At 40.7% G+C, this 27127-nt stretch overlaps 1 protein-coding gene across 1 annotated transcript in view; it reads right to left on the minus strand.

The window, feature by feature from the left end:
• Positions 1-1185: 1185 nt before the first annotated feature.
• LOC143371496 (uncharacterized) overlaps positions 1186-27127 on the minus strand; it is a 609947-nt gene continuing 584005 nt past the window's right edge. Inside the window, exons 10-13 of the mRNA XM_076816724.1 lie at positions 20648-20850; positions 11203-11354; positions 10934-11006; positions 1186-9734 (exon numbers count right to left, since the gene is read on the minus strand). Of these exons, the coding sequence (XP_076672839.1) occupies positions 9713-9734; positions 10934-11006; positions 11203-11354; positions 20648-20850 (450 nt within the window). The 3' untranslated portion in view covers positions 1186-9712. The remainder of the gene's footprint in view (positions 9735-10933; positions 11007-11202; positions 11355-20647; positions 20851-27127) is intronic.

Raw genomic sequence — 27127 nt, forward strand, 5'->3', positions numbered from 1 at the left:
GATATTTCTTTGCTAAATATTTTAACATATTGAAGCTATAACACGAATATCAATGCTACTCCTCGAACCTTCTTGTACAAAATCGTATTCGTTGGATACAAAGTAATGTTAGTAGCAATGTAAAAAAGGAATTGACATTCAATACTGGAGACTCGTGACGTAATCTCGTTTCTCTGAAGTATAGATTTTGTAGAGAAATGTTCAAGGAATACAGTGACATTTTCGTAAACTTTAAACTTGATGAAAACAACGTCCAACAAAAGTCAACTTTTAACGTTAAGCTAGAATTCTTTTCTCGCGTGTTGTCGAGGACATTGCAGCATTTTGATATGCATATTTTCGGAAATGTATTACCTCACGTTTACAGAATAATTATTTTCTGGACAATTTGTGAAATTTGCACTATCAAGACGGTACGTGTAAAAACAACAATTACTCGGTTTATTCAAAGCAATTTATCCTCCGCTGCGAAAATTCTATCCAGTTAGTGTGGAAATTAAAATTCCAATTTCAAATCTGACATGATTCTGCCATGTATAAAAAATCTGTCATTCCTCCTCGCCACTCAGTATCCTTCACCCAACAGTTGCACAGAATCGATTGTTTTATATACACGAGCAAATGTGCTCCTTGCGTTGAAACCCTTCCTCTTTAGAATCCATTACTAATAAAAAGGAAAATCGAGCTGTCGTTCGTTCAGCCAATGACATCGGTTTTCTCGTTTGCGCGATATACGCTTTGAAATCGCGAGTCTATACACTTTATAGATCGCAGTACGATGTTAAAAATTCGTCGGACAAAAATCCGCGACGATAGATGCCGCTCCGATCCTTTTCCAGCTGTGATGCCAGATCGGGTACGGGCTCTCTCGAGAGTTTCCCCCACCCCGCGCACACTACGCCGGAGCTACGTGTCCGTGAGTTGGACTCCGAAGCGCCGAGCTCACGGACTCGCTGCTCCGGCGTAGTGTGCGCGAGGTGGGGGAAATTCTCGAGGGAACCCGTCCCCGATCTGGCATCACAGTTCTCCAGTTGAGGGCCCGCGGGGAATCGACCGCTGCGACGTGATCGCGCGCGAAGGATGAACGGCGATCGTCGCGGAGGTGTCCTGTGTGGAATCGATGGGGAAAATAGAGAGAATACAGAATTGCACGCGAACGAAATCACGGCGAATGAAACACGGCGATCTACGTAAACCCTTTTATCGTGTAATTACAAACGTCTTACAATTAAGGGAATGTCGACCAAAAATACGCTTAACACAAAACTTAACGTTAAGTCTAACTCGAATATTCTTAATTTAGGCATAACGCGGCCCGTGTCCTGGCTCGATGAGAAAACCACGGCACCATCGGTTGCATTTCAGCTTTCTTAAGTGTAAGTTTCGTTACATTCACGCTCCGCGAGATAAATTCTTGTTACACCTCGTCTTGTTAAATGCGGTGAGAAAAAAAAGTGTTGCTCGAATCGAGGACGCTTCGTTAAGAAGCTTTGGACAATGGAAGTAATAGTATTTTGAGATTGAAATATTATCTGAATCATGAGGATCACGAGTAGAATATAGAACTGATTACGTTAGTATGTGTGAAATAATACATGATTTAATAAATACTTTCGCAAATTCATATCCCTGGTTTGCAATAGGCCATTCCCCAACCTCGTCTAAACCCTTCCCCACGGGGGTATTTTATAATTTACATAAACATATTATATCGAGCCTTATTTGAGAATTCACTCCGCCTACCGTTTGCTAATACTGCTAATACTACAATCAAATTCTTATAAAAAAAAGGTATTAGAATTCGTCCTTCGAGGATGAGGTTCTAAATTAAAGTTCACTATGTTTCAAACAACCACGAGCTGCATATCCTTCATAAATCTAAAAAAGGTGCTAATATAAATAAAACAGTACGATGCTTAAAAAAAAATCTTACAGAACGGCTCAGCCGTTCTTCGAAGTCTCGATTCAAATAAATAAATATCTCGCTCTGAAAGAAATATTTTTCTCAACAAATTTCCACAAAAACGGAGTAAAAAGGTACGTACTATATTCACCGATAATTCTCTCCGTTCCTCGGCACAAATGATCTTCCACCCTCAAGCAAACCACGGAAGCGTGCACTCGCTGAAGGAAAAGGCGCGCGACTTCGAAAAGCCGGAAGGCAGGTGCGCGTGCATTCCGATCGCCACGAGAACATGGACACGGGCCCTCGACTAACGATCTAATGACTAGACAGTAAGCAAGTGTTCGTATTCCTTTTCCAATCAATCTTTCGAGGATGAAGGTTCGTGTCTGTGTGTATACGCGCGCGCGCGTGTGTGTGTGTGTGTGAACGTGTGTATGTACTATAAGGTATCGTTAGGCGATCTCGGATCGATCGATCGGCGATTGTCGTGGTCGACAAGGGCTTCGACGTCGACGCACGACGGCGGTCCAAAGAGCCGGGGTCAACCCTCGGCACCTTGGTACGGCCTCGCTGTTCTTCTCCTCTTAAATTCGATTTACGGCCTATCCAACCTTAGACCCTAGTTAACGCATAGATATACGCAATATGATTTTTTTTTTACGTGTCATATAACTGTATATATATATACACACGACTTTTCTCTTTTATGTACAGAATCGCGGCTAGGGGCGTCGGTTGCGCGAGTCGCGTAAGGTACTCCGCGAAACTTCCTCTTGCTTTCATTATATTTGTTAGAACGGGACAGAGACGCTCGACGAGCGACGAATCGGTATTCGCGCGGCGTTCGATCGACTTCCTGGCTGGTCGCTCTCACCGTCGTCGTCGCGCGGACGATCGACGCTCTCTCGCTTTCGTGTTACAAAAATCGTAGAAAAAAGCGATCGGGTAGAAAATAGTACAACGACCGGTCGTGCTGCCCGCGTGAAATCAGTCGAGACGTGGTTGCGAAAGAAATCGAGTGTTACTGGAGACACCTCGCCCCTCTTGGTGCCCGCCTGGCCGCGGGACCAGAGGCTACGAGGGGCCCCGTCGAACGCGGACCTGGCGGCAACCGATTGCAACGGTTTCCTCCTCGGTTCCAGAATTATTGACAACGCGACGCGCGGAGGTTTACAGTGGTAACATTCATTAATTACTTACGTCTTACGATAACTTCGTTATGTTAATCATACATTCTTTATGATAAAACGTGCATAGTCCGTCGACTTTGCTCGACCCCTCGAGGGCACGTGTACGTTGCTGCAGCTTCACAGTTTTTGGTACGCTCTCGCATCTCGTTGGAACGAGAGGTATGGAAGATAAACACTTTGATCGACTTGAAATTTTCGATTGATGTACGGTGAGAATTCACTTTTAGGTTATTCCAGAATTCTATCGGGATAATTCGGATTTCTGTGGGTTGCTGAAGGCAATTACGAAAAACGCAGAAGAAGGATGGCTAGTAACACAGTTCGGCAAAATATGACTTTTTCGGACTTCTCATTAATAGCTGTTTTTAGGTTTTCGTGCGCTGAAAACGAATCCGCAAACCGTTTGTCGCCATCATCCTCAGTTTTTGAGAAATTCGTTTTTTCAAAAAACTGAAAATTTTCAGCTTTGAACATTTTTTGGGTCGAAACAGTATCAGTTATTTGGTTGCTTGTTGCGTCAAATTATTCTATGAACCCTCCCGAATACAACGATATAAGTTATTATTGAATTATAAACATTTAAATATGTTTAAACAACGATCAAAGGCAAAATAACACCCGGAATGCACTCATTTTTGCAGATATTTTTCAATATATTTCAGAAACTAAGGGTCTAGGAGAAAATATGACTACTCCACGCGATGTAGCAGACAATTTTCCTTCGGAAAGCATCAACAGAAGTGGGAAAACACCTTTTGTTTTCAATACAGATGCGAAATAGTTTGGCAAAACGTGCGGCGCGGACAGTGGTAGTCAACGACGGCGCGCGATCCACTGCCGCTCAGCGTAATTCCTTCGCTTTACGCGCGTGACTACCACTGTTGGCGCCGCACGTTTTGCCAAACTATTTCGCTTCTGTATTGAAAACAAAAGGTGTTTTACCACTTCTGTTGATGCTTTCCAAAGGAAAATTGTCTGCTACATCGCGTGGAGTAGTCAGATTTTCTCATAGACCCTTAGTTTTTGAAATAAATTGAAAGATATCTGCAAAAATGGGTGCATTTTGGGTGTCCCTTTCCTCTTTGATCTTCATTTAAACATATTTAAATGTTCATAATGCAGGAATAACTTATATCGTTGTATATATGACGGAACAAGCAACCGAATAACTATTACTGTTTCGACACAAAAGATGTTCAAAGTTGAAGATTTGCAGTTTTTTTTCAAAATCGATTTTCTCAAGCCCTGAGGGTGATGGCGACAAACGGTTTGCGGATTCGTTTTCAGCACTCGAAAATCTATAAGAAACGTCTACTGAATGTTACAAGTCCAGATGGCTGTCGAACTGTGTAATTAGTGAAGGAGAATTATCACACAAATTGTAGCAATTGTAGGATTAAATATTTGCAGGAATGATAAAACAGTTGTGATAAGTATATAATGAGATGTTACATGATTGTAACTTTTTATACAACAATAATCCTAACGATGCTAGACAAAAGTCTTCCATGTAAACAATTCAAGAAATGAAAAATGGAGTTGTATTTTCTTCAAAGTGAACAATTTTTGTATTTGTATCCTTCAACACCCAAAGTAGCTTACAGCTCCCTTGCTTTTCTGTTCACAGACTGCACAGGGAATCTTATTGTTAGCTTCTTAAAATCGATCCATTTTTTGAGGATCTCAAGGCTTTTCTGCAAGAGAACGATGCAGCAATGTAAACGTCCCCTGGGATTACTTGGGTTAGTGTGTCGTCAGACTTCTTTCTCAATTTTGAGCGACTTCACAGAAGATTCAACGTGGAAAACCTTTTCCTCACGACGTCGTTATAAAACTGATCGCGAATCAGATGAAAATGTTAAAAGCTGCAATTGTAATTGAGTTATTCTAGTATTTATACGTATGTATGTACGAGAAGCATTTATAAATAAATCCTGTGATAAACGAGGAAACGAATATAAAATTACAGTAAATGTAGACAGAACAAGTATAAAATATGTTACAGTTACTCTAACTATGCATATGTTACAATGACAATGAATTCGTGCAATTTCTGGTGACATTGAAGAGCGTTTCCATTATCAATTTCTAGTATCATCTTTTGCAAATTATCAGAACTGGATTAGATCAAGGAGAAATCTAAATTATTCTTAAGTCAGGTTGAAACCACTTTCAGGGTAGATTGACTTAGGTTTAATGTAGGCTGAGTGTAAGCTGTATTAACGTAGGTCTGAGTTTCATTGAATTAAGCTTGAGTCGGATTTCAAATTAGATCCTCCAGTGAACTGGAATAATTCTGTGCCAATTGGAACTAAATTCTATTAAATTTGCATTGATTAACACTTCTATTTAAAATTCTACCTAAAATTATTTAACCTAAAGTTTCCATCACGTTCACCAGTTTTACCAGCTTCGTAATAACAACTGACCGCCTTTGTAACATCCACATCCAGGTTTCGTCGAATGAACGTTATCGAAGCTGCGATAAAATGTACAGTAAAAAATTCCAATACTATTCGAGTGGTCAAAGTGTACATGAGTGGTAAGTTTTGTCCTTAAAAAACTTTCAGAGAAAGGAGTCTGACTGTGCAATGATGTCTTCGTGTTAGTGGCTCGATGAGTTATACTTTCTTTATTACGCGATCTTCGCGTAGACTGTAGACTCTGGTTCGTCCTCGTACATACGACGCTGCTCTGCTCCGTACACACATCTTTCCTCTGTTTCTCGTACTGAGAGAAGAGCACGAGATACACTCGTTAAAGCTACCAATAACTGCAAACGCTCGCGTCCGTTACGGGGTACAGCATGGACCGAAGCGCCCCTCGAAGCAGATTTGTATAAATAACGAATAGACTCACTCACGTGCGAACGTTCCGTTATAAAACATCCCGTCGTGATTAAAATTAATTACAACCGAAATACTCGCCGCAGAACAAACACATCCCCGATGGAAATGTAGAAAAATATCCTCCCGTATCAAAACACCGTGCGCCGAAAGGTACGATCGCATAAATAACATAGGAACAGTGGAAAGAAAGAAGCACGCTAAGTGACCTAGAAATTAAAGACGAAAAGAGCTGCCTGTATATGTTCGCGCGGTTTAAATACTCCTCAGCAAGGGCCTACCGTAAAGTACTGGAAAAATAAAATCGTCGATGGACACAGAGGTGGATTTGTACACGTTATTAGAAATCGGACAAGCAAAAGTCGCTCGTCCAAACGCAAGCTCAACATTGCTGAGATGCTCGGAGCACTCGCAAGATACAGCCCGTATAAATAATTAAATTAAAGTAGAACAGCGTATAATACAATTTGCCGTGAGTGCATGGTGTCGCAGTTTGAACTGCGAAGCAGCTTCACAACGAGGCTGCGCTCTGCACCCCCTTCGGCGCGGTCTACGCGTCAGGGGTTGCATTATCGACTCGTGTATCCTGCAAGTACGCAACGCATAAGGATAACACACCCGTCGCGTATGATCTAAGCGCGAACAGATCTACTTAAACGCCTAATGACTGCACTGGTTTCTCTCAGTACGCGAATTTGCAAATTGGCGAGCGGAGAATTCGAATTATCTTCCGTGGATCGCGAGTTGCTCGCGATCGCATCCTTCCACGTGTCACAGGCGCAGTTTATAACCAGGGGAAAACGAACTCTTGGTCCCTATGTTTCCTCAAAATCTCCCCAACCCCTTCGCCACCTCATCGTCCCTCCATTCCCCTCTCAATTGCGAGTTCACACGACGAACGAAACGAAAGCATCGATGCTTGCTTGCTGGACCGACCTGGGCTCGATTTAATCGCTCCTCTCTTGATCCACAGCGTGACTCGTGTGCACGAGAGAAAGTCGAGATCGTCGTCGAAGAGAAATGTAAAATCATGCACCGACGGTGGCGCACGTGAGGGTTAAATTGCTTCATCGGTATCGATTCTTTCGAGAACGAAATGGGTTTCGTTTTATCTGACATTTCGTTCGGATTAGCCTGTTGCTTCGAATGCAATGCTCGTTGCATGGATGGGGGTAGTTTAGGACGGGGTTTGTGAGTATTTAGTATTGGATTGAACATGCTCCCGCTAATTGACGTTGTTTCGTGACAGAAACAGGGATAAAAGTGATTGATTTCAGGATTATGGTGTGGGCAGGATATCTTTAACGTCCAGAGATCAAGGACACGTTTTATGTCCAAGCTACTGGCAAATTGAATACATGGAGGGTTCAGAAGCAAATCAATGTTAGGTCCACATTTTCCTGAAAAGGAATTACGCAGTTCAAAATCCTCTTTGTTGCTAAAACTTTCAGTTGTTCAATGAATTAAGTCACTACTTTTATACGTAAGTAATACGTAAGCTTATATTCACCACGGAATTACTAGGCAAAATTATTTACAGGACAATCGGGGTAACTCACTTTAAAGTCGCGTCAAGTTTATGGTTGTTTGTTATTTAAAAAATAATTTACGGCGCCGTCTTATTTATGTCGGGGCTGAAAGAAATGAAAATACGCGTTCTTTATTATCAAGACCACTCTTCTTCTGATAGCGAATCTGAATATTTGCCTGATAATAAATAAAATTTATCTGATTGCGTGGGCGTCCGGAGGGGAATGCAAAAGGGGTAGTTGCCCCCCTGGCTTTTGTGAAAAATCGCATATTTTTAAAAACTGATCATTATTATGTTTATACTAAAAGTTAATATTTCTAAATTTCGAATTAAAATTTTTAATTAAATTGGCACTACAAAATGAGTTGAAAAAAGCAAGCGGGCTGCTCGTTTGTTCATTATTATATTTTTCTTCACCGTCACCACAAAGTTGCCCTTTGTGATCGTGGTAAGTGAAATGAAACCTTTATTGACGTGTATTTTCAATATAAATATTAAATTTGTGATAATATTACTGTATATTATTAAGACACTTCGAAATTTGCTGTAAATTATGAGGTCCAGTTGGAGAATATCAAGGATTTATTCAACTTTTTCAGTGGACATTTGTGATAAGTCACAATCTTCTGATTCAATCTGATTTCTTTTAAAAATCCATGGCGATTTTCTTGTTGTTTCTCTTACACTTAAGCTCATTTGAACGTATCTTACAATAAAAAATCGTTTTTGCATCTTTACTAGCCTTTTTACAACAAATTTGTAAAAACCTCATTTATCTCTGTTTTAATGCTAACAGACTTACACCGCTTGGCTTCTGAACCCTCCATATGCACTTCGATCGTGAGATTTGTACGACTGGAAGTAACTGAATTGAAGAATTGTATAATTTCACTAACATGCAGAAACCTTCAAAGAATTCGGTAAGCATTGAGCCCGAGGGCACGAATAAGTAGCCAAACATCTCCAGACACGGTGTACAAGATCGATTTTCCACAGGAACTCATGCTCCAAAATTTAGCAGACGAAGGAAAGCAGCAGCTTCACGTGCGCCACCAGGAACTTTGCAAATCAAACGGCACCGTGAACGGCAGAAAAGACGCTCCCTGAACAACAGCACGGCGGAATCATGCGCGGGCGAGTGGTATCCCCGTTTTCACCGCGGTGATCGCGTCAGAAAAAAAAGCCTCCCTCTCCTCGCATTCGTTAAGTACGCGCACGACGACCGTCGTCCGTTGCTACCGTATCCCTAGACCCTTAAAACGACAAACGTCGAGCTTAACTCTACAGGAACGAACCTATTTATTCACCGTTATCCTCGTTACTCATCCGTAACCTCTGTTCACACACCTAGGAGTTTCGTTAGCGTATATCAAAAGGACTATGTACAAAAGTGCGGGCAACGCGAGAACGTACCCCCCGACACCCTTGCCAGCGCCCAGGGGTTGGTAGTCGTCGCGAGCAACCGGAAGCCGGGGGAGCGTGTCCGAGGACGCTTTCTCGCTGGCCACGGGCTTAGGAACTATACTTACTGCTACGCGATACTGTCCGCTGAATTCTTTCGTGCTCGGCCTTAGGCGACCTCGACCGGTGCAGTCTGATTCCGCGTTCCAACGTTCGGCGCTCAAAGTCTCTCGACTGGTGGGCGAATGCGGGCTGAGCGCAACGGAGGCGCACAAGTGCGCGTGCAACACTTTGCGGAAGAGTATGGCGAAGCTTCACTGCGCGATGCTACGCGTAACGGGTTGGGAAACTTGTCGGTCCTCTGCGTACACGAGGGGCTGGGCGAACGGGTGGGGGGGTTGGGGGTTGGGGGGGGGGTTGACAAGGTTACCAGGGAACGGAGGAAATCGAGTTACAGCAGTTAGAGTGGAAAGTGTCGACGACTGCACCGGCCCTCCTAGTACCTAAACGACGCCCTCAAACGACGCGAGATCACTCCGGTGGAATTCTTCCTCGTTTTTCTTCGTCGTCTCGTCGATCGCGGGCAAATCGCTGCGTCGGGAGCTCCTCTCCTCTTCTGCTCGCGTCTATCGTCGTCACGCGGATTTCCGAGGGAATCTCGCCCGCCGTCTGCCACGCTCCTGCTGGATTCTGCTTCTTCTTCGTCTCATGGAGGACAGCCTCCCCTCGCGAGGAGGCTCGTGCGTGAATGTATTATAACGTTTATAAGAGTGCGTCTACTTGTGTGTTGTGTGCGTCAGTATCGCTCCCACTCGACGCGTTGCACGGCGGCTTGTTTTCACTGAGCGTTCAGTTCGGACCTGTTGACAGGAAATTGAAGGAGAACGATGGGGGGAAACGTTTCAAAACCGGCGAAAGTGTTTATCGGGGTCGCCGAACCACGATAGTGTTGTATCTGCTGCCACATGTGGGAAATATGATTTACGTTACACCGAGAATGCAACGAGAATGTTTTTTTTTTGTTTAAGGGCAATCCTGTTTTATGGGCTAGAAACGTAGCAAAATTTAGGATTTTTTTTTTAAGAAACTAGCGTTTCGATTCATCTGAAATTTGGACCATGTTTTTATGCATCCTTGAAGAAGCTGCAGTTTTTTTATTATTAATTTCTAACCATAGATATAGTAGTTATGCATGATCGACTATCACGCCGCGCAAAATTCGTCGTCCGTTGGTGTGCATGATATTTATCTACCAGGTAATCTGAAACAGAAAAATGAAACGGCGTTTTACTTTGTACATATGTAGCTTCAGTTTGATGAACCAGAGTACCGCTAAGTTCTATACTTCTTTTGTTACATAAGAAAATTGCCGCAAATCTGGATTGCAAAGATTAAAGGTTCACACCTTTCAGTTTGGAAACTTTCCACACTGCTCAATATTTTTTTTTATTTTTTGCTGGTTCATCAATTTCAAGCTACATATGTGTAAAATAAAGCGCCGTTTCGTTTTTCTGTTTCAGATTACCTGGTAGGTAAATATCATGCACACCAACGGACGACGAATTTTGCGCGGCGTGATAGTCGATCATGCATAACTACTATATCTATGGTTAGAAATTAATAATAAAAAAAACTGCAGCTTCCTCAAAGATGCATAAAAACATGGTCCAAATTTCAGTTGAATCGAAACGCTGGTTTCTTAAATAAAAAATCCCAAATTTTGCTATGTTCTTAGTCCAAAGAATAATATTCCCCCTTAACAGACAGTGAGTGTAGGGATTGATTAAATGAAAGATTCTTTGGTAAAGTATGAGATAGGAGAAACTAGTTGTAGCTATAACGTTCGGAGAGTTACACAAGCGTATAGAAATGTTTTATTGAGCAAAGGAGTTGAAAAAAGTAAGCGCGATAGCAAAGATTTATTTTTCTTTCTTAATGGAAATAATTGGTGGACTATGATGGCGTTATTTCTGGTACCGATTGTTTAATGCTTGCAGGAGAACTTTGAAAAGAAGCGTACTGATTTGTTTCACTATGTGTACTGATCAGGATTACTTACTTTAAAGCTTTATAACGTTCTTTCTCTGGGTTGTTGTCTGGTGGTTCGCACTCGAAGGATGCCAAAGCCAGAGCTAGATTAAAAAGTAGGAAATATAATGGGAGATTTTTTCGTTAAGTACAGAGTACAATACAGTAATATGAATTTCTTAATAGAGATACTTGAAGAAAGAAGAAGTGCAAAGAAATGAACGATTTTGGAAAGATTCTTTAATATCAAACTGTGTTTTTCCATTGAATATTGAATGAAGATGAAAGAGTATTTCTTACCATTTTCAGTTAGAACAGGGCTCGCTTGAAGAAAGGCAATGACGCGCGGATTCTTCTCAAAGGGACAGGCAACTTGTTTCCAGGCGATGAATTCCGTCACCTGCTTCGCCAGCTGCCAGAATTTCTCGAAATTAATGTGGCCGTTTGGTAGTCTGCAACAAGATAACAACGGGATGGGTAACAATGTAATCACATCGCTAGCAAAGTGTCCTGATTGACAAGAAAAGATCCTTATGGATTTTAATGGAAGCTTCCACATTTACAGTCTAGATTTTAGAAAAAGCTCAGAGACACATATTTTATTCGCGTAGGTTCGAGTTTAAGCGATTTTCAGGAATTTATTGCGAAGACAGGAATTACAGTAATGGAATAAAACTTTTTTCTATTGATTAAACTACATTTCTATAATAAATAAAAAATATAAAAGTAATAAAATTATTGTTTTTAAAATGGTTTTGCAGGCGATTTTGATGACATGTTTAAAAATTCATGCCTCGCTCGTGCAAGTGATTTCAGTAGTTGGACTTATCTGAATCCAAAAATACACACAGATTCTTGATTAGTATGACTGTCGCTATGGCCCGAACTAGAATAAATGATTTATCCTTAAAATTAACAGAATGGCGGGCAAAATACAAGAATCAATGTATTTCAGCTGTGTTTTCTATGCTATTTTCGATTTAAGTAGGTTAGACTCGACAGAAATACTTGGTTGTAGTACCGACCAGAGTCATAGGTGTGTAGAGTAAGCAGTTCAATTTATAAAGCAATCGGTTCGATAGATTTTGAGATTTTACCTGCACCATGTGAAAAATTAACGTTTCGAGAAAAACGCGTTCAAAGTTTTTATCTATAGAGGCCCAGCCTCTGCGCTCCCTACAAAATGCCTATGTAGAAGCTAAAATAAGTGGAATTTTTCAGTGAAAATTTGATAGTACATTCTTGGGGATATGTAATTTAAAAAAATGTTAAAAAATCGATTTTTTCAAACCGTCTAATCAGAATGAGCCTTTAATAAGTGAAAGCAACTTCCATTCCACTGATGTTATCCTTTAAGAACCTATTCATGACATAGAAATACGTTTTATGTTGAATGTTTTATGCTTTGTCTTATGTCAATGAACCTAAAATTTAATTTCGTCACGTTCACTTGCAGTGGTATCAACATTTTGAGGAAAGACAGAAATCGAATGCCTCAGAGCAAATTTTGTGACAACGTGAAAAATTTTATAAAAATGGTCGCGATGCCTATCGATTATTCGATTTTTTTTTTTAATAGATAGGTCACAAAGAGTAACGATTAATTTCATGTAGCATGCAAAGTTCCAATAAAATTTTGCTTCTGATTACCGAAGAACACCCCGTTGGCAGTAGAGTGGATCGATAATTGCAGCGACGAGTCCTTTAACGTGTACGTTACCTCGTGTTTACGTACTGTGACGCTTTACCAGCGGAATAACGGCTGTCTGTTATTTTGTTAAATTAATTTCGGATAATCCTGATCGTATTAGCCTGCTCCCGAGGCACGCATCGATACGTTAAGTTAATGGTTAGCTCCATAAATTTCAAGCTTAGAATATAATAATCAATCTTCGGTCCGACGTGCGCTTCGATTGATTTGAATTTAATGAGAATTGGTTTTAGTTTCTTGCACAAGCTCGTAATTAACGTGGGGAGAAAGGGGTCCGATAAAACATCAATTAGTTCACTGAAATTTTCTCTGCAAAATGTGTATTTTGCAAAGAAAAAAAAAGAAAAATAAAACGTCGATCGCATCTTATTAAATATGATCTACCCACCATAACCGTTTTGTATAAAAGTTCTATTAAATACCAGCTTAGAGGGAATATCGATTTATTCATCACACCTTCCTCTGTAAAATGTATATTGCTAAAGGATGGTGTCGATAAAGAAACATCAGAAAAATAAAACTTGTGGATTGTGCTGAGCAAAGTGCTGCTTAAGCGTTATGAGTTTTTCGCTGTTAAATTTTGTTATAAAATACTGTTCCTAATATTATATAACCAAGGTTCTGCGTTTCGCGTAATATAAAGCGGCTATTGCAGGCTGCAGTAAATAGTCTTGAGCGTAATTAGGGCGTTCTAATTAGTCGATGAACGAGTTTCAGCAACGGCTTTCTGCAATATGTATTCTCTGCGTGGGCTCAATATTGAAGCTGAATATTTTATTCGGTAAAAGGAAAGTTCATGCGAAGAGAGGCTTGCGGTGCTTCTTCATTTTGCAATTTCAAGAAGTGGGTTCAAAGCGGTCAGTTTGCGTGGGAGACCTTGCAAAGTTCAGAGTGGTACCTTCAAGTTCTGTATACTCCCCGAATGCAATGTGATTTTACGTGCAAACAATCTTGAAACTTTTTAAAATCATTCTTAGGGGAAAACTGACGGAGGCAGAAAGGGTATGCTTCCGTAGAATTGTAAGAAAAATTAATATCAAATTATCATCGCGATATAAATGTACATGAAACAGTAATTCTTGTATATGATGTAAAAAATCTTCCTATTTAAATATTCAATAAATACCATGAGAAGAAATCGTTCAATGAAAGATATCGTTCATTTAAAATTGATTGAAATTTATCATTGAAATTTTGAGAGATAAATATCCAAATTAAAATCCTTCGGCCAATCACTCTTAACAGACAAGACAAATTTTGATGAATGCAACTAATGGATTGAGTGGACCTTGGGCAAACACAATGGTGTACAGAACGTCAGTAAATTCAATAAACCCAGGGGAAAGGAATTTAATTCAATTTTTTTACTCTCCTAAACCGGTTAAAACTCGCTCGTTCGAGAATATTCAACAATTAAACGTATGGGTTATATTGCGTTTTAAATAAGAACTGGTGTACCTATAACAAACAACTCTGAAACCTGGCGAACTAAAATAACTGGAAATAAAATAAAATAAAATGTTGCACAAAACTCGACTGGTTATATCTTGTAAATGGCCTATCAAGTGCACGCTTTGTTTAGTTCGTTAAACATGCCTTGAACTGTATAATGGAACGAGATCGATGGCAACATACGATTCCATTACGATAAATGAAGGAGGCACCGAAATCTCTGCAAGTAATAAGCTTTCGAAAAATATGTGTGCCTTATTATATTCCTCCCTTTAAATGAAACAGCTTCTCTCTGAGTATCATTTCTTTCTATCTCTAATAATCTATGAAATAATTGAGAGGTACGTTTTCAAGTAGTACAGGTCAACCATTCGCGTACTTCGCTAGGCAACTGTCTTATTCAACTGCTCATTCTTTCCTCAATTTCATGAACAAAAGTTTAAAACTTGTATCATTCATATAAATTACACATTAATGGCCTAACCTTTTCAGCGAAGTTTATACCTTGGTCGTAAATATTCCACTTATTCTGACCGTTTAAAACTTATGCCCATCCATAAAAATTAGATCGCTTCTCATTTCTCCCTTAAATACACTCAATTGAGGACCTTGCAGCAAGAGGGGCGCAGCTCCATCTTTACCAATTACGTGTAAATTAGAAAAACTGTTTAAAAAAGAACACTAATTAAGAAATATGTATTTTCACACAATAAGTAGTAGTTATTGAATCGATAAGTTCTTATTTCTATTTTTAGCGAATTTTTCAAATCCCTAGGTAGTTGCTCACAACAAAAATATTGCACAAAACAGTAATGGGCGCAGCTTCAAAATTTGCAATAAATCGCTCATTTGTTATCGGATTTGCACCAAACGTGCAACGTAAACGATGCAGAATTTTTTTTACACAGGGTAAACCAACCAGTGAATGACCAAATTGTTGAATCTATGGACCTTCGAGATTGATATTTGAATATATTTATGTATAACAGCAAAACGACTGTTGAAATTGCATTTAAATTTATTTTTCACGAAATTTCTATAAAATTAATTACTCACTCTTATCGTAATTTAAAAAAAAAATGCAGAACGTGTAGAAGCCCAGTAAATGACCGCATACTTTTAACAAGAATTGTAATAAACATTAATGTTTGCTTAATATGCGTAACTAAAAAAATAGTATATTAAAAGTGCAACTACACTCCATTTATAAACATACAATATTGTTTAAATTTATAATTGACATTTCGTTGCCTAATGGTCAATCACTGGTCAATTAAACTGCTTGGTTTACCCTACATTACACAGCATAACACAAAAACTGTAAAAAACAGAGTTGCGCCCCTCTCGCTGCAAGGTCCTCAATTGCAAGCCACCGTACACCATTATTTCTCAGCTCACAATAGTTTCCACCGACGTACACCCTCCTCGCGGCAAGCTGCTTCAGAGGAACATTTTTCGGAAAGGCACGTCTCCCAGACGGGAAAGAGAACCTCACCTAAACCAGCGCGAGTGAAAAAATCATTAGTTGCTCGTGAAACGAGAAACGTCGAGTTTCTGGAGGGCATTCAGTAACGCTCGTTGCAGTCGCGTTCTCGTCCCGAACTTGTCAGGTTCGTCGGAAAGAACCGATAGATTCGTTCGCCGTCGACGTTCGTATCGGTCGAATTTCCTCGATAACGATGTACACAACGATGCGACTGGTGATGCAGGGAAGGCACGTATGGTTGTTCACGGGGGTCCGCCGTAAAATTGCGAATCGAACTCCGTGCTGTATATCGTCAGCCGGAAGCGGGCGAGCTCCCGCACCAGCGACGCTCCCATCCGGTTACGCGCCTAACGTGCACGCTAACAGACATTTACATACGCGCAGCCATTCGTCTTCAGCCGCCAGCTGGATGCACCTGGATCGACTAATATCCATCGATAGTCTCGGGGAAGCCTACCCTCCCACGCGGCTCCTACGACCCCAATATCTCGTTCCCGACAACTTTCCCCCTCCCCTATCGAAATTCCATTACCGATTTTGTCCATAGGCAGCCGGGGGTCGAAGGGGGGTAATTGGCGAGAGCACACCTTTTTCCTTATTAAACAGCGCCCGGCGAACGTATCGGCAGGCGAGGGGGATGCGCTTTTTAGGGAAATTGATACCTTGACGCGGTTCAGTTTGCTGGAACGGCGTCTCGTATTATGAGCGAGGGTAGTGGACGGGGCTGTCGTAATACGGACGTAACTTCTTTGCTGTCTTCGATATTGGGAACCTTTATGCACTTCCCCCCTCCCTTCTGGTATTTTCATTTTACACGTGTATGACGGAGAGCGGTTTCGAAGTGGACGCTGGAGGTTTCAGTGTTCTGTACTGTTATGTGAGAAGTTGATGCGGTGGGAGGAGCTTCACTGTTGCAGTTAATAATAATTTGTAACACCATGTTTCTGGCGTAGTTTTAATTTCTAGTCTGCCACACATGTGGGGTGACTGTGCCTAATGTCGTCCAGGTTCTTGATGTCGCTAGTCGTTATCGTAAACTGGGGGAGCATTGGCAGCACGGGGTAATATTGGTATACGCAGGGATTACATTGTTTTACGTCAGATTAGTAAAATTTAACCTGTTAGTGCTATTTATATGTAATGCTATTAAGATGTAAAAAATAAAATAAAATAAAGAAATTTAAGTGTCAATGTATTTTACTGGCTTCAGATTAGTAAAACTTAACCCGTTAATGCTATCTATATGATGCGCCAATGTTACCCCGGTACACTAACGTTTTTAACATGTATTAAAGACGGAAAAGGATAAGAAATTTATGCATTTTGACACTTGTAGTGCAATCACAAAAGATGCAATGTTATGATAGGATACTTAAAGCAAATGTAAACTTGTTAATTTTTAAATTATATAACAAAATGTTTAAAAAAAACCTGGCAATGTTCCCCTAGTTATAAAATCAAAGATTGATAAAAAAAACATTTATAGAGCAAGGAATAATAAAAGCACATGCAAAAGTGACTGTAAAAGCTCATATACACACGAATTAATTAATATTTCTTAAGTAGGCGATATTATGTACACTTTTTTCAGGACCCGATTTTTGCATGTCTTACGTTCTTTTAATTCCTAATTAAAATTTTGTAGGTTTCAACGATTCTAAGTTATGCTACATGAAAGACGAATAATTTCTCTTTAATTTGAAACGAATTGTACGCAAAAATATCAATTATTATTCAATTGACAGCGATTCAACTTTTGCTAGGCGATATTAGATTCAGTCACCCTATGTACCCTATACATCTTTTTTCTTCCAAAAGCTTTCAACTTATTTTATCCAATCGTTCACAGCACTACCACCACGCCTTTCGCAAATATTCATTCGGACCAAATAAGACAATCTGGTCTCCAAAATGATTACCCATTCCTGTTTCCCTCGCTGCTTCCCTCGCAGCTGCGCCCCTCCTTCAAAACTATTGCAATCCTTCCCGATATTAGCCTGAGCCCAATATCGACCTCGCTCCTCGACCCTGGGCATTATTCGAACGGCCTAAAATGCATAATGCACCGCCGTTCGTCTGCAGCCAACGTCTCGTTGCAATTTGTATTCGCGGGTGTCAGCCCGCGATGATCTGTTCCCGCAATTCTGGAAAATGTTCCCGCGCTGCTCAGATGTTGCCTGCCCCGAACGTGCATCTAGCCCCCGTAGCTCTCCGCCGTTTCATAGATAACGTGCGGTGTTATGAACTTAATGCACATATGCCGCGCGGGTGCAGCCACGTAGCGCGCAGTGTATGCGTGCACCAGCATTATGCACGCAGCTGTTCGGTAAATACTGCCTAGAGCGGCGGAGCACAACCGGAATAGAATTTTTTTCGTTCATAGGAACTTCCCACGGCCACGTCCAAAAGAGCCCACGGTTTCATTTCGCCGGGCAATCGCACGCGTAATGAGCTTCTTCTTGTGGGATGAAAAGTGTGCCACTCACGCTCTGCCGTTGTGACGATTGCGCTGGTGGATAGTGTGCTAAGATATTTGATTGGGATTTTTACTTTGTCGCACAAGTGGCAAGCTTCGAAAAGCGATGGAGACAACGAGTGTTTCTGAGATTTTTGTGAATGGTACTATTGTGATTTTTGGAAGGTATTATGGGTCGTTTGTATAGTCTATGTAGGGTGGAATAGTTCAATGTTGTATGTCGTTGGAAGTGAATCGATTGGAAATTAATGCCCGGTACATGTATCGCTCTTGATTTGACTAAAGTGAGAAAATATATTGTAGTGTACAGGTTTCGGTAACTTTTATGTGGAATTGTAGAAGTTTGGGAAGTTAATATATTGATGTTTAATGCAAATTTAGATGTGGTTTGAGATTAAAATCCACCTGATACTTTAGAGACTAATTTAAGGGGACCTTCTGGTCTGGAGCCCCAAAAAATAGGTGATCTTTAGGAATTAATTAAAGGAAAACTACTATATATAATTTAATGGGACTTTTTGCATTGTATTAAGGATGTCTTAAGTTATAGAATTATGTTTTTTGGTTTATAATTAATCATTGCAGACGGCACTGGGGAGTCGTTAAAGTCAAGGCGTCAAAAAATTGATCAAAATCGGTGGGACCTGTATCTCCAAAAGTTATTATCCGATGCGACTGAAACTTTTCGTATTTTGAAGAATATATTTATGACTGGGGAGGAAACCAGAAAAATTAAAAAATTACATTTTTTTAGAAAACAACGACACTTGAAGTTTGAAATCAATTTTTCCCTATAGTTTTCATCCTTTCAACGCCTTAGAAAATTATAAATTTTCAAAATTTTGTATTTGTTCTGCTATCCCCCTAGCCAGAAGTATATTCTTCAAAATAAAAAAAGTTTCAGTCGAATCGGATAATAACTTTTGGAGATACAGATCCCACCGAGTTTGAGAACACTGTTTCGGGAAAACGCGTTTAAAGTTTTACGTGACCGCCGAGTGGCCGGCTGTGACCCATGCATTTGCCGCTACTCAAATGCCTATAACTTCGTGAATTTTAAGAATTTCAACAAATCCTTTAAAACACGTATTCCTAAAATGTTGAACATTCGAAAAATGAAATAAAAAAAATCGATTTTTAAACCGGAAGGTCCCCTTAAGCTTGCTAAAAATACCCCCGTAAGAATACACTCAAAACACTAATATTCTATAAACACATATTATACAAGATATATTTTGAATAATTCATGTAAATATTGCATACACCTCGCGTAGTCTCCATATTTCTATATCTCATACGCGTGTCAACATCCAAGGTGCCCTTATTAAAAGGAAATTAATTCCTCCAAGTAGTATAGATCGACGCATAATCAGCCGAATGTCTCTTTCAGCTCTTCTGACAAATTAACCCGCCTTGCGCCCAAATTTCCCTCAAACCATACTGGGATTGAAAATATTCAGGAGCCAAACAATCCTGCAAAATGATACCGACACGAATTCCTCCAAAATTAAATGCCAAATGTGTGCACGAAATTTTAACCTGGAAGAAAAATGTTGGAAGTGTTTTTCCATACATCTCCGACTCTCTTTTTCCGTCCCCTTTCTCTCCACCCTTCTTTTCAACAACTTCTGCCCGAACTACGCGGAAACAACTTTTGCTATTACAAGTTTAATAAGTTTACACGTACAGACAGGGTCGGGGGCACGTTTTTCGCGCTGAAGGAAGGCGAAGGAAATGGCACGGCACATTCGTCGTCGTGATAAATACGCCCGACAAAAAGGACCCGAAGGATCGAGCGGCTCGCGGGCGAACGAAGGCTTCCCGCCGACGTATCGCTCCCCACAGGAGCGAAATTATAGAAGCTTCAAACGAAGAAGCTCGACAAGAAGTTTGCCTCGGTGTGCACGATAGAAAAATTGTCGATCGCGCTTCAAGGGTCAGGATTTCGCCTCGGCATTCGACGAACTTAAATTACTTTATAATTATTCTACCGCGGGGGGCGCCGAACCCTTCTTCGAGATTTCGCGTGCGAACGTGAATTCGCTGAATCATGTGCGAATACGCTGTTTCGATAGCTTCGAGATTATGTTGGTTTGAATAACTCAATATTTATATTGTATATTGATATTTATAATTTTAGCCTCGACTGGAATGTGCATTTGTAGCACGCGGTAATTATGCGATAAAATTATTACGCATTTTACTTTCATGGAAACAAGACTTTACGACCCCCTAAATAGGAGGCAACACTTTTCACGTTCTATTTGATTATTACTCATCTCTGAGCGTCAAAAGTTTCTCTGACTTTCATCTTAATGGACGTAAACAATAAATTATTTCCTTTGGGAACTTCTAATTTCATAGCAGGTTACAGTCAACAAGTGAAAGATTAATTAAGATTAAAATTTCTCAGAGAGAGGTCTGCCATTCACTCGGAATTGTGAAAAGGAACGTCCGAAGGGGAATGGTTGACGAAAAGACCGTATGAAAGTTTCCTCGACGTGACCCGTAATTACTTAGTCGAGTGATGGTCGCCCTGATACGCTTCAATTTTTATCGTGCTCGATATTTCCTCGAGTGCTCTTAAATGCCTAATACGTGAGGAGATCTTTTTACTCACTTGTTGCTGCATCCCTCGTTCAGGAAGTAGAGATCCTTGACCAGCAAGCTGAAGAAGGGCACGACGATTCTCTGTCGTTCGTCCGTAGCGCCGGCGCTACGCCACATCGCTGCCTTTAAGGTGCTGCGATAGCTGCTGAAGTTGCTGCTCGGGTCCATTTGATGCTCCAGAATCGAGAATTTCGCCAGCTGCACCTTTGACCACTGCAATATACAGCGTACCACTTATTAGCGTAAACTTAGTTTATTATTCAGAGACTCAAAATTACTTTATCTGTTACGCATGTGGAATTTTCCCATAGGCCGCTCTCAACCGTTTTTCGAGCTCGCGATTGCGAAGGGAAAACGCCCTAAAATCCTTTAGTTTATCATACACCACTAATAGGGGAGTCATGCTCTCGACAATGGGAACGGGAGTGACACGACGACGACCCCAAAGTGTTTTCTTATATGGAGATTTCTAACGCATCCCCACTCATTTTGGGGAATATATAAACCCCTTGGTTCCTACCCTCTTTGGTTCAAAGCAGTACAGTCACGTGTAGAGTAACGTCGTGTCACGCTCGTACAGAGTTGGTTAAATTTAGTAAGATCGAGCTAAAGTCTCCGTCAGAGTCATAGTTAACCTCGTAGAATCCGCGAGTTCGGTTTATATTCTATTTGGCACTTTGAAATAGCCACTCGCACGCCCCGCATCGCCAGAGCGTCAACACCGTGCGAATTAGTGGTAACTTACACACTTTTACTATACTATTTAATCGCGACACTTACATTCGTACAATAATTACGTGTTCACGTTTAATTCGAGTAGATTCGTTAAACCCATCTTTTACCCAGCGATCTTTATAATATTAGTAGCACTCACCTACTGATACAGCTTTACCGCTCGAGTTGCATCAAACATAAATTAAGAGTTACGAGGCATTACTAACATTTCCCGCGACTCCCTGACCTAGCATCAGGCTCGTTCGCGACCTTTCATCCAAAACAAGGAATCTTTACCAACCCAGTGGCTCCCCGATTTCGCATCGGGTTCGTTCGCGAAACCTCCCCTTCCTACAACATCGCGTTTTGCGGAGGGCGATTATAGTCGCCCGTACTAGCGAAAGGGTTAAAAAAAAACTTTTGCAAGCTGAAAGTTTGCTAATGAAAAAGTTGTCACAGAAATCCTTTACGCGTTTATTTCTCCGCCTGTCCGTCGTCCCTTCTTACACGTACACGCTGGTCCTTTCACACGACCCAGTGTACAAGCGAAGGGAGGGGGCAGCTCGAGCGAAACGTGTTCACGACAGACAATAAGTGCATCTGACTCGGCCGTCTGGACACAATGCAATCGAACTGATCCCATTGCCTGCAACTCGATACCTTTTCCCTCGTTCCAATATATATCGAATTCCATCCGCCGTTTACACGGTCAGATAGTTACCTTCGCTTCCTGACCCCGCCCACCCCCTCTTTGTTCACCCCTAACCTCTTTGATTTTTACCGCGCCAACCCCCTCGTTCGTTCGTTCTTCTTTTCATCTCCGCGCATACGTTTGACCTACTCCCTTCTACCATTTCACCCTTTTCCCGGTCCCCTGTATCTCCTTCTCTAATTTCCAAGCTTCTTGGCCTCTCCTCGCCTCGTTCCAATTTCTCCAGAGCCGTGTCCTTAAATCTTCTTTGAACTTCCCCGATTCCACCCGAGCTGCTCCTCCCGGCTTCTTTTACTCGCAGTCAAAGTGCGATTATTATTTATTCATTCCCTGGTCTCGTGGTATTATCCCCGCGAAGCGAAGTGAAATTTTAGGAATCCTGCCGAGGTTGCAGGTGTTCTCTGATTAAATTAATAGGTGCTCGATGTTGTTAGAACACCTTCGAAATTAAAGCAGATCTTCGTTTTAATTCTAAATATTTTGTATTAGGTCTTGTATTATTTCTCGCGGAAGAAGGCGAGCAACTGCGAGGACACGATTTAAATACGATGCAGATGCATTGACTTCGTAAATGTCACAGGTATCGCAAAAATCCCAGCGCTACAGCCCTCGACGTGGGCCAGGGGAGATAAAAACAATCAATTGTATTTCAATTTGAAACGACCGAATTAAAACGGTACGTTGCTATCGAGTTCAGAGCAAATAAACGAAGATAATTTCACCCAGGTGCAAGCTTTCGACACCGTGAACGTCAAACGTGTAAAGAACGATGGAACAATCAGTGAAGCATTGATTGGAGATTACAGAAAAAACCATTTACCTTACACATTCGCCGTCACAAATATTTATTTATTTATTTATTTATTTATTACGGGACAAGCCCAATTTGTGCAATAAAGAAAAACAGTGGCATGCGTACAAGAACTAGACAAAATAAAAAGAAGAAAAAAAAATTAAGTAAAGCTAAGTACTGCCCCTATCTTAATCTGTGACAATTTTGTGCAGGTTGCTTTTGAATATTTGCAATGATCCCCCGAAAAAATTTACAGGATCGCGAGCCCCAAACTTAGATTTGGTGCTTGAACAATAAAAGGGTGTTCTTCCTCTTAAGTTTCTGGATGGTGCATAGAGGGAGATATTCCGCACAAGGGCAGGACAGTCGATGCAACCATTAACAATCTTGAATAAAAAACATACATCGGCAATTCGCCCACGCCCCGATAACGTAGATAGGTTCAGGGACGCAGGAATTTGGTCATAATTGTGATTATCGCTTGACATTGGACGACCACCAATCTAAATTAATCAATTTAATCCATACAATATTCCCCTCCTAAATTCAATCATTTTAATTTCATCAGGAATCACAATCACATGAAGACACTACGCCATATTAAACAATAACTTAAAAGAAACAAAAATTTATAAGCGGCAAACCTAAGGAATTTGTGCTGAACTCTTTCTAGCAGTGAGACGTATTTCAACTACAAGGGGGGCCACATTATAGACGCATATTCTATTACAGGTCTCACTACAGTGATATATAGCAATCTTAAAGTATGAATATTCTGGAAATCCGACGAGAAGCGTAAGACAAACCCGAGTGTCCTAATAGCAGAGTTAGCAGTGACTCTATAGTGTTTAGAGAAGTCTAATGTTGGAGATAAGTGAACTCCCAGGTCCTTAATTTCATTGGTTACTGCCAACTCAGTTTTGCCAAGCATACATGGGTGAACAATTGATTTAGTGCAGCGCGATGATCTCATAATATATATATAAAAAAAATCAAAGTAATCTAACACCAATCAATGCTAAATACAAGCAGCAACATCGTAATTAACAACCCCCTCCCCCTTTTGCTGATGTAAACTCTCATTTCAATAATATTCAAACATTTCGTGCCACTTCCGTATCTTGAATTATTTCCCAACTTCCAACACGACGTGCGCGTAAAATATTACATCGTGCTCTGCTCGGATCGTGTAAAATCATTCGAAACTGCGCGAGGACACTCAGGGACTAATTGATGTTAACTCGCCGACATTAAAATGGCGCAGCGTTCGCCGTAAAATCGCCAGACATCCCCACCGCTAGTCGGGGAATTAATTCGCTAGAAACTATTTCGCGTTTGTCAATGTTGTATGCCGGATACGGTAATTCGTATTAATTAAAGCCGAATCTCGTTTTGCTCGGACTTTTCGGCCCGGCCAATTAAATGGCGCGGCTACGTAGCGAGGATACAATGAGCGCCAGTCAATTTTAACACTCCTCGAAAATCGAATGAAGCCTGTCATCGAGTTGGTCGGCTTTAAATTTTTTTTTTTTTTTAACGCGTTAAATTTAAGCTTGAACGAACGCGCGTTCTCCACGCTGCAGCGCCGGCAGTCGACGAGTGTCACGGGTTCATGAATGGAATGTATTAACGAATAAAGGGAAATATTTCGTCCCACTGAGCGATTGACATTTTGTCGCGCGACTTATGGGAACTCCTTTCTTCAGCGCGGCGCTTTTGTGTCTCGAGTTTTAATCAAACGGGGCCAACTCTGAAACAGGTGCGCAAGCTGCATGCTTGTAAATGACGGGTATTTGAAACCGAAGATGTCCGTCTGATAAGGGAATTAGCACTCGAGTGTTTGTGTTTTCCGGCGTGGAAGACCTGAATATCGACGAGGTACCTACCACGGAAATATATGCATTATTCATTACCGTCGCGGTGCGCTTTTTGCTGCAGCTTTTCGCGGCGAATAAATTTTTGCAACTTGCGTCGAATGAAGCGCAAGTGGCGTCAAAAAATAATCTTGGGTACCGTAAACTGGGGGAACATTGGCATCTACTTAACGTCTATTAAAAAAGGATAAGGACAGGGTTGGCGAAAATTATGCAAGAAAATTTTTGGCGCCCCCAAATTTTACCACCGGTTTTCTATTTAATATGTTTTCCTTTACGGAGTACAATATAAAAAAGAGTTACATTTACATTTTGTTTATAAGGGAGTTGGATTTTTTTATTACTAAGCGTGCGATATATGTAAGTAGTTTTTTAGCGCCCCCTTTAGCTGGCGCCCTTGTGCAGCGCATAATTTGCATAATGGGTTCCGCCGGCCCTGATAAGGACAACAATTTTATGCATTTTGACACATGTAGTGCATTCACAAAAGATGCAATGTTGTGATAGGATACTTAAAGCAAATGTAAACATGTTAATTTTTAAATTATGTAGCAAAATGTTACAAAAATATGTCAATGCTTCCCCAGTTTATGATATGTAATATGACTATAGATAACAGTTTTTAAAAATCTTCTGATTTGCGTGACATGAGAGTAATTAGATATTGCTAAAATTTGGACAAGGTAAATCTACAAAGCAGTAATCCCTGAGTGACGAAAGTGGGTACTTCGATGCTTTAGAAAGCAAGGAATTTATTAATTATATTATAACTATACGTAGCTATAACTTCCCAAGTACCAAGGTGTCCGAATATTACTTCAACCCCAAAAGTTCCACAAATTTTTTATAAATTTTTTGCTACTTTAATACAAACACAGACGTCCCAAATTATTCGGTCAAACGCTCCCAATGTACACAATTCTCTTCACGTTCTATTGAGAAAATTGAGTTAATAGAAATTTAATTTACCAGCAAATTCAATGTAAAAACACGTTATAACCTTCCTTCTCGACTACGCTAGCAGCATCAGCCGATTCCTTCGGAGCAATCAAAGATCAGAAGAATAGCCTCAGTGTCCAAATAGAGGAAACCGCAATGAATAACGGAAACGCATCGAGGCATGCGATAAATAATAGGCGAGGCTTTCGGTGAGCTTCCTCGAAATCTTTTACAACGATATCCGTGGAACCGGTCTCACCGACGTCTCGGAGAATTATTAAGAGGAATGATATATTGAAGATATCCTGCGTAAAGACCTGGACCGGATCCCCCTCGCAAATGCGCGGATCCTTCTTCCTTGGAAGCTTCATCTCGACGGGACTAAATTCTTCAAGGAACGAGGATCCTTCCTCGCGACAGGGACTGCATTCTGCGAAGGGGAGAGAGAGGCTCGCCGCGGGAGCCATTTTTCTCCACGCGACTCGATTCGATTTCTCGGGAAATGCTCTCGCCGAGGGAAAAAACATCGGGGATCGAAGACTCCTGCTAGATCCGGTAAATTGAAACTGGATGGGAAACGGGAAGAATGTGTTTTCAGGTAGAATTCTACGAGACGACGCCAAGGGATGGGGAATCTGCTTCGTAGTTCTCCAAGTGGGAATTTTAGTCGGTGAAATTATGAGGAATGTGGTAGACTACATCTCTCTCTCTTTTAGGAATTCTCATAGTTAAGGAAATCGGTGTATCGTGGCCAGAGCGATTTTCTTTGAGGTGAGGAGAGCTAAAATAGAGGATAATTTTGTGGGAAGCTTTTGACCATCAAATACTGGTCAGAATAATGTTTGCGAATTTTTTGTGGAAAATCTAATCTATACTTTCTAAACTTATTTCCTTAGTTTAAAAGTATATATATTCAGCGACTCACGGTAATTTTGTTATAGAAAAATATTAACAAATGAACGAATAATAGCCACTCTCGTGGAAGCTGATTTTAAAAAGGCGCGGTGTGGGGAACACGATTTCTCCGAGCTCGACCAACTGAAATCAAAAAGTGCAGAACATTCTGCTCATATACAGTTTATCTGACACGTGAACGAGGGATTTTTGTTTTTGATGAAAACTCTATTTTTAATTAACGAAAAACAATTCGGACATTGAAAAATCTTGGTTTGGCGTTATACGGTCGCTATTTTGTCTAAAATCAATTTTCTGAAAAAACTTTCGTTCAAGTACAAGATAAACTCATATATTAACAGAATCTTCTTCACTTTTTAATTTCAGATGATTCAGCTCGGAGAAATCGTGCTCAGCGCACAGCGTCTTTTTAATAACAGCTTCCGCGAGAGTGGCTGTTATTCGTTCATTTTTTAATATTTTTCTATAACAAAATTACTGAGAGTTGCTGAATATATGTACTTTTAAAATAAGCAAATAGTTGTTAAAAATATATATTAGATT

The sequence above is a fragment of the Andrena cerasifolii genome, chromosome 7 (assembly GCF_050908995.1).
Source record: "Andrena cerasifolii isolate SP2316 chromosome 7, iyAndCera1_principal, whole genome shotgun sequence".
Classification (NCBI taxonomy): domain Eukaryota; kingdom Metazoa; phylum Arthropoda; class Insecta; order Hymenoptera; family Andrenidae; genus Andrena; species Andrena cerasifolii.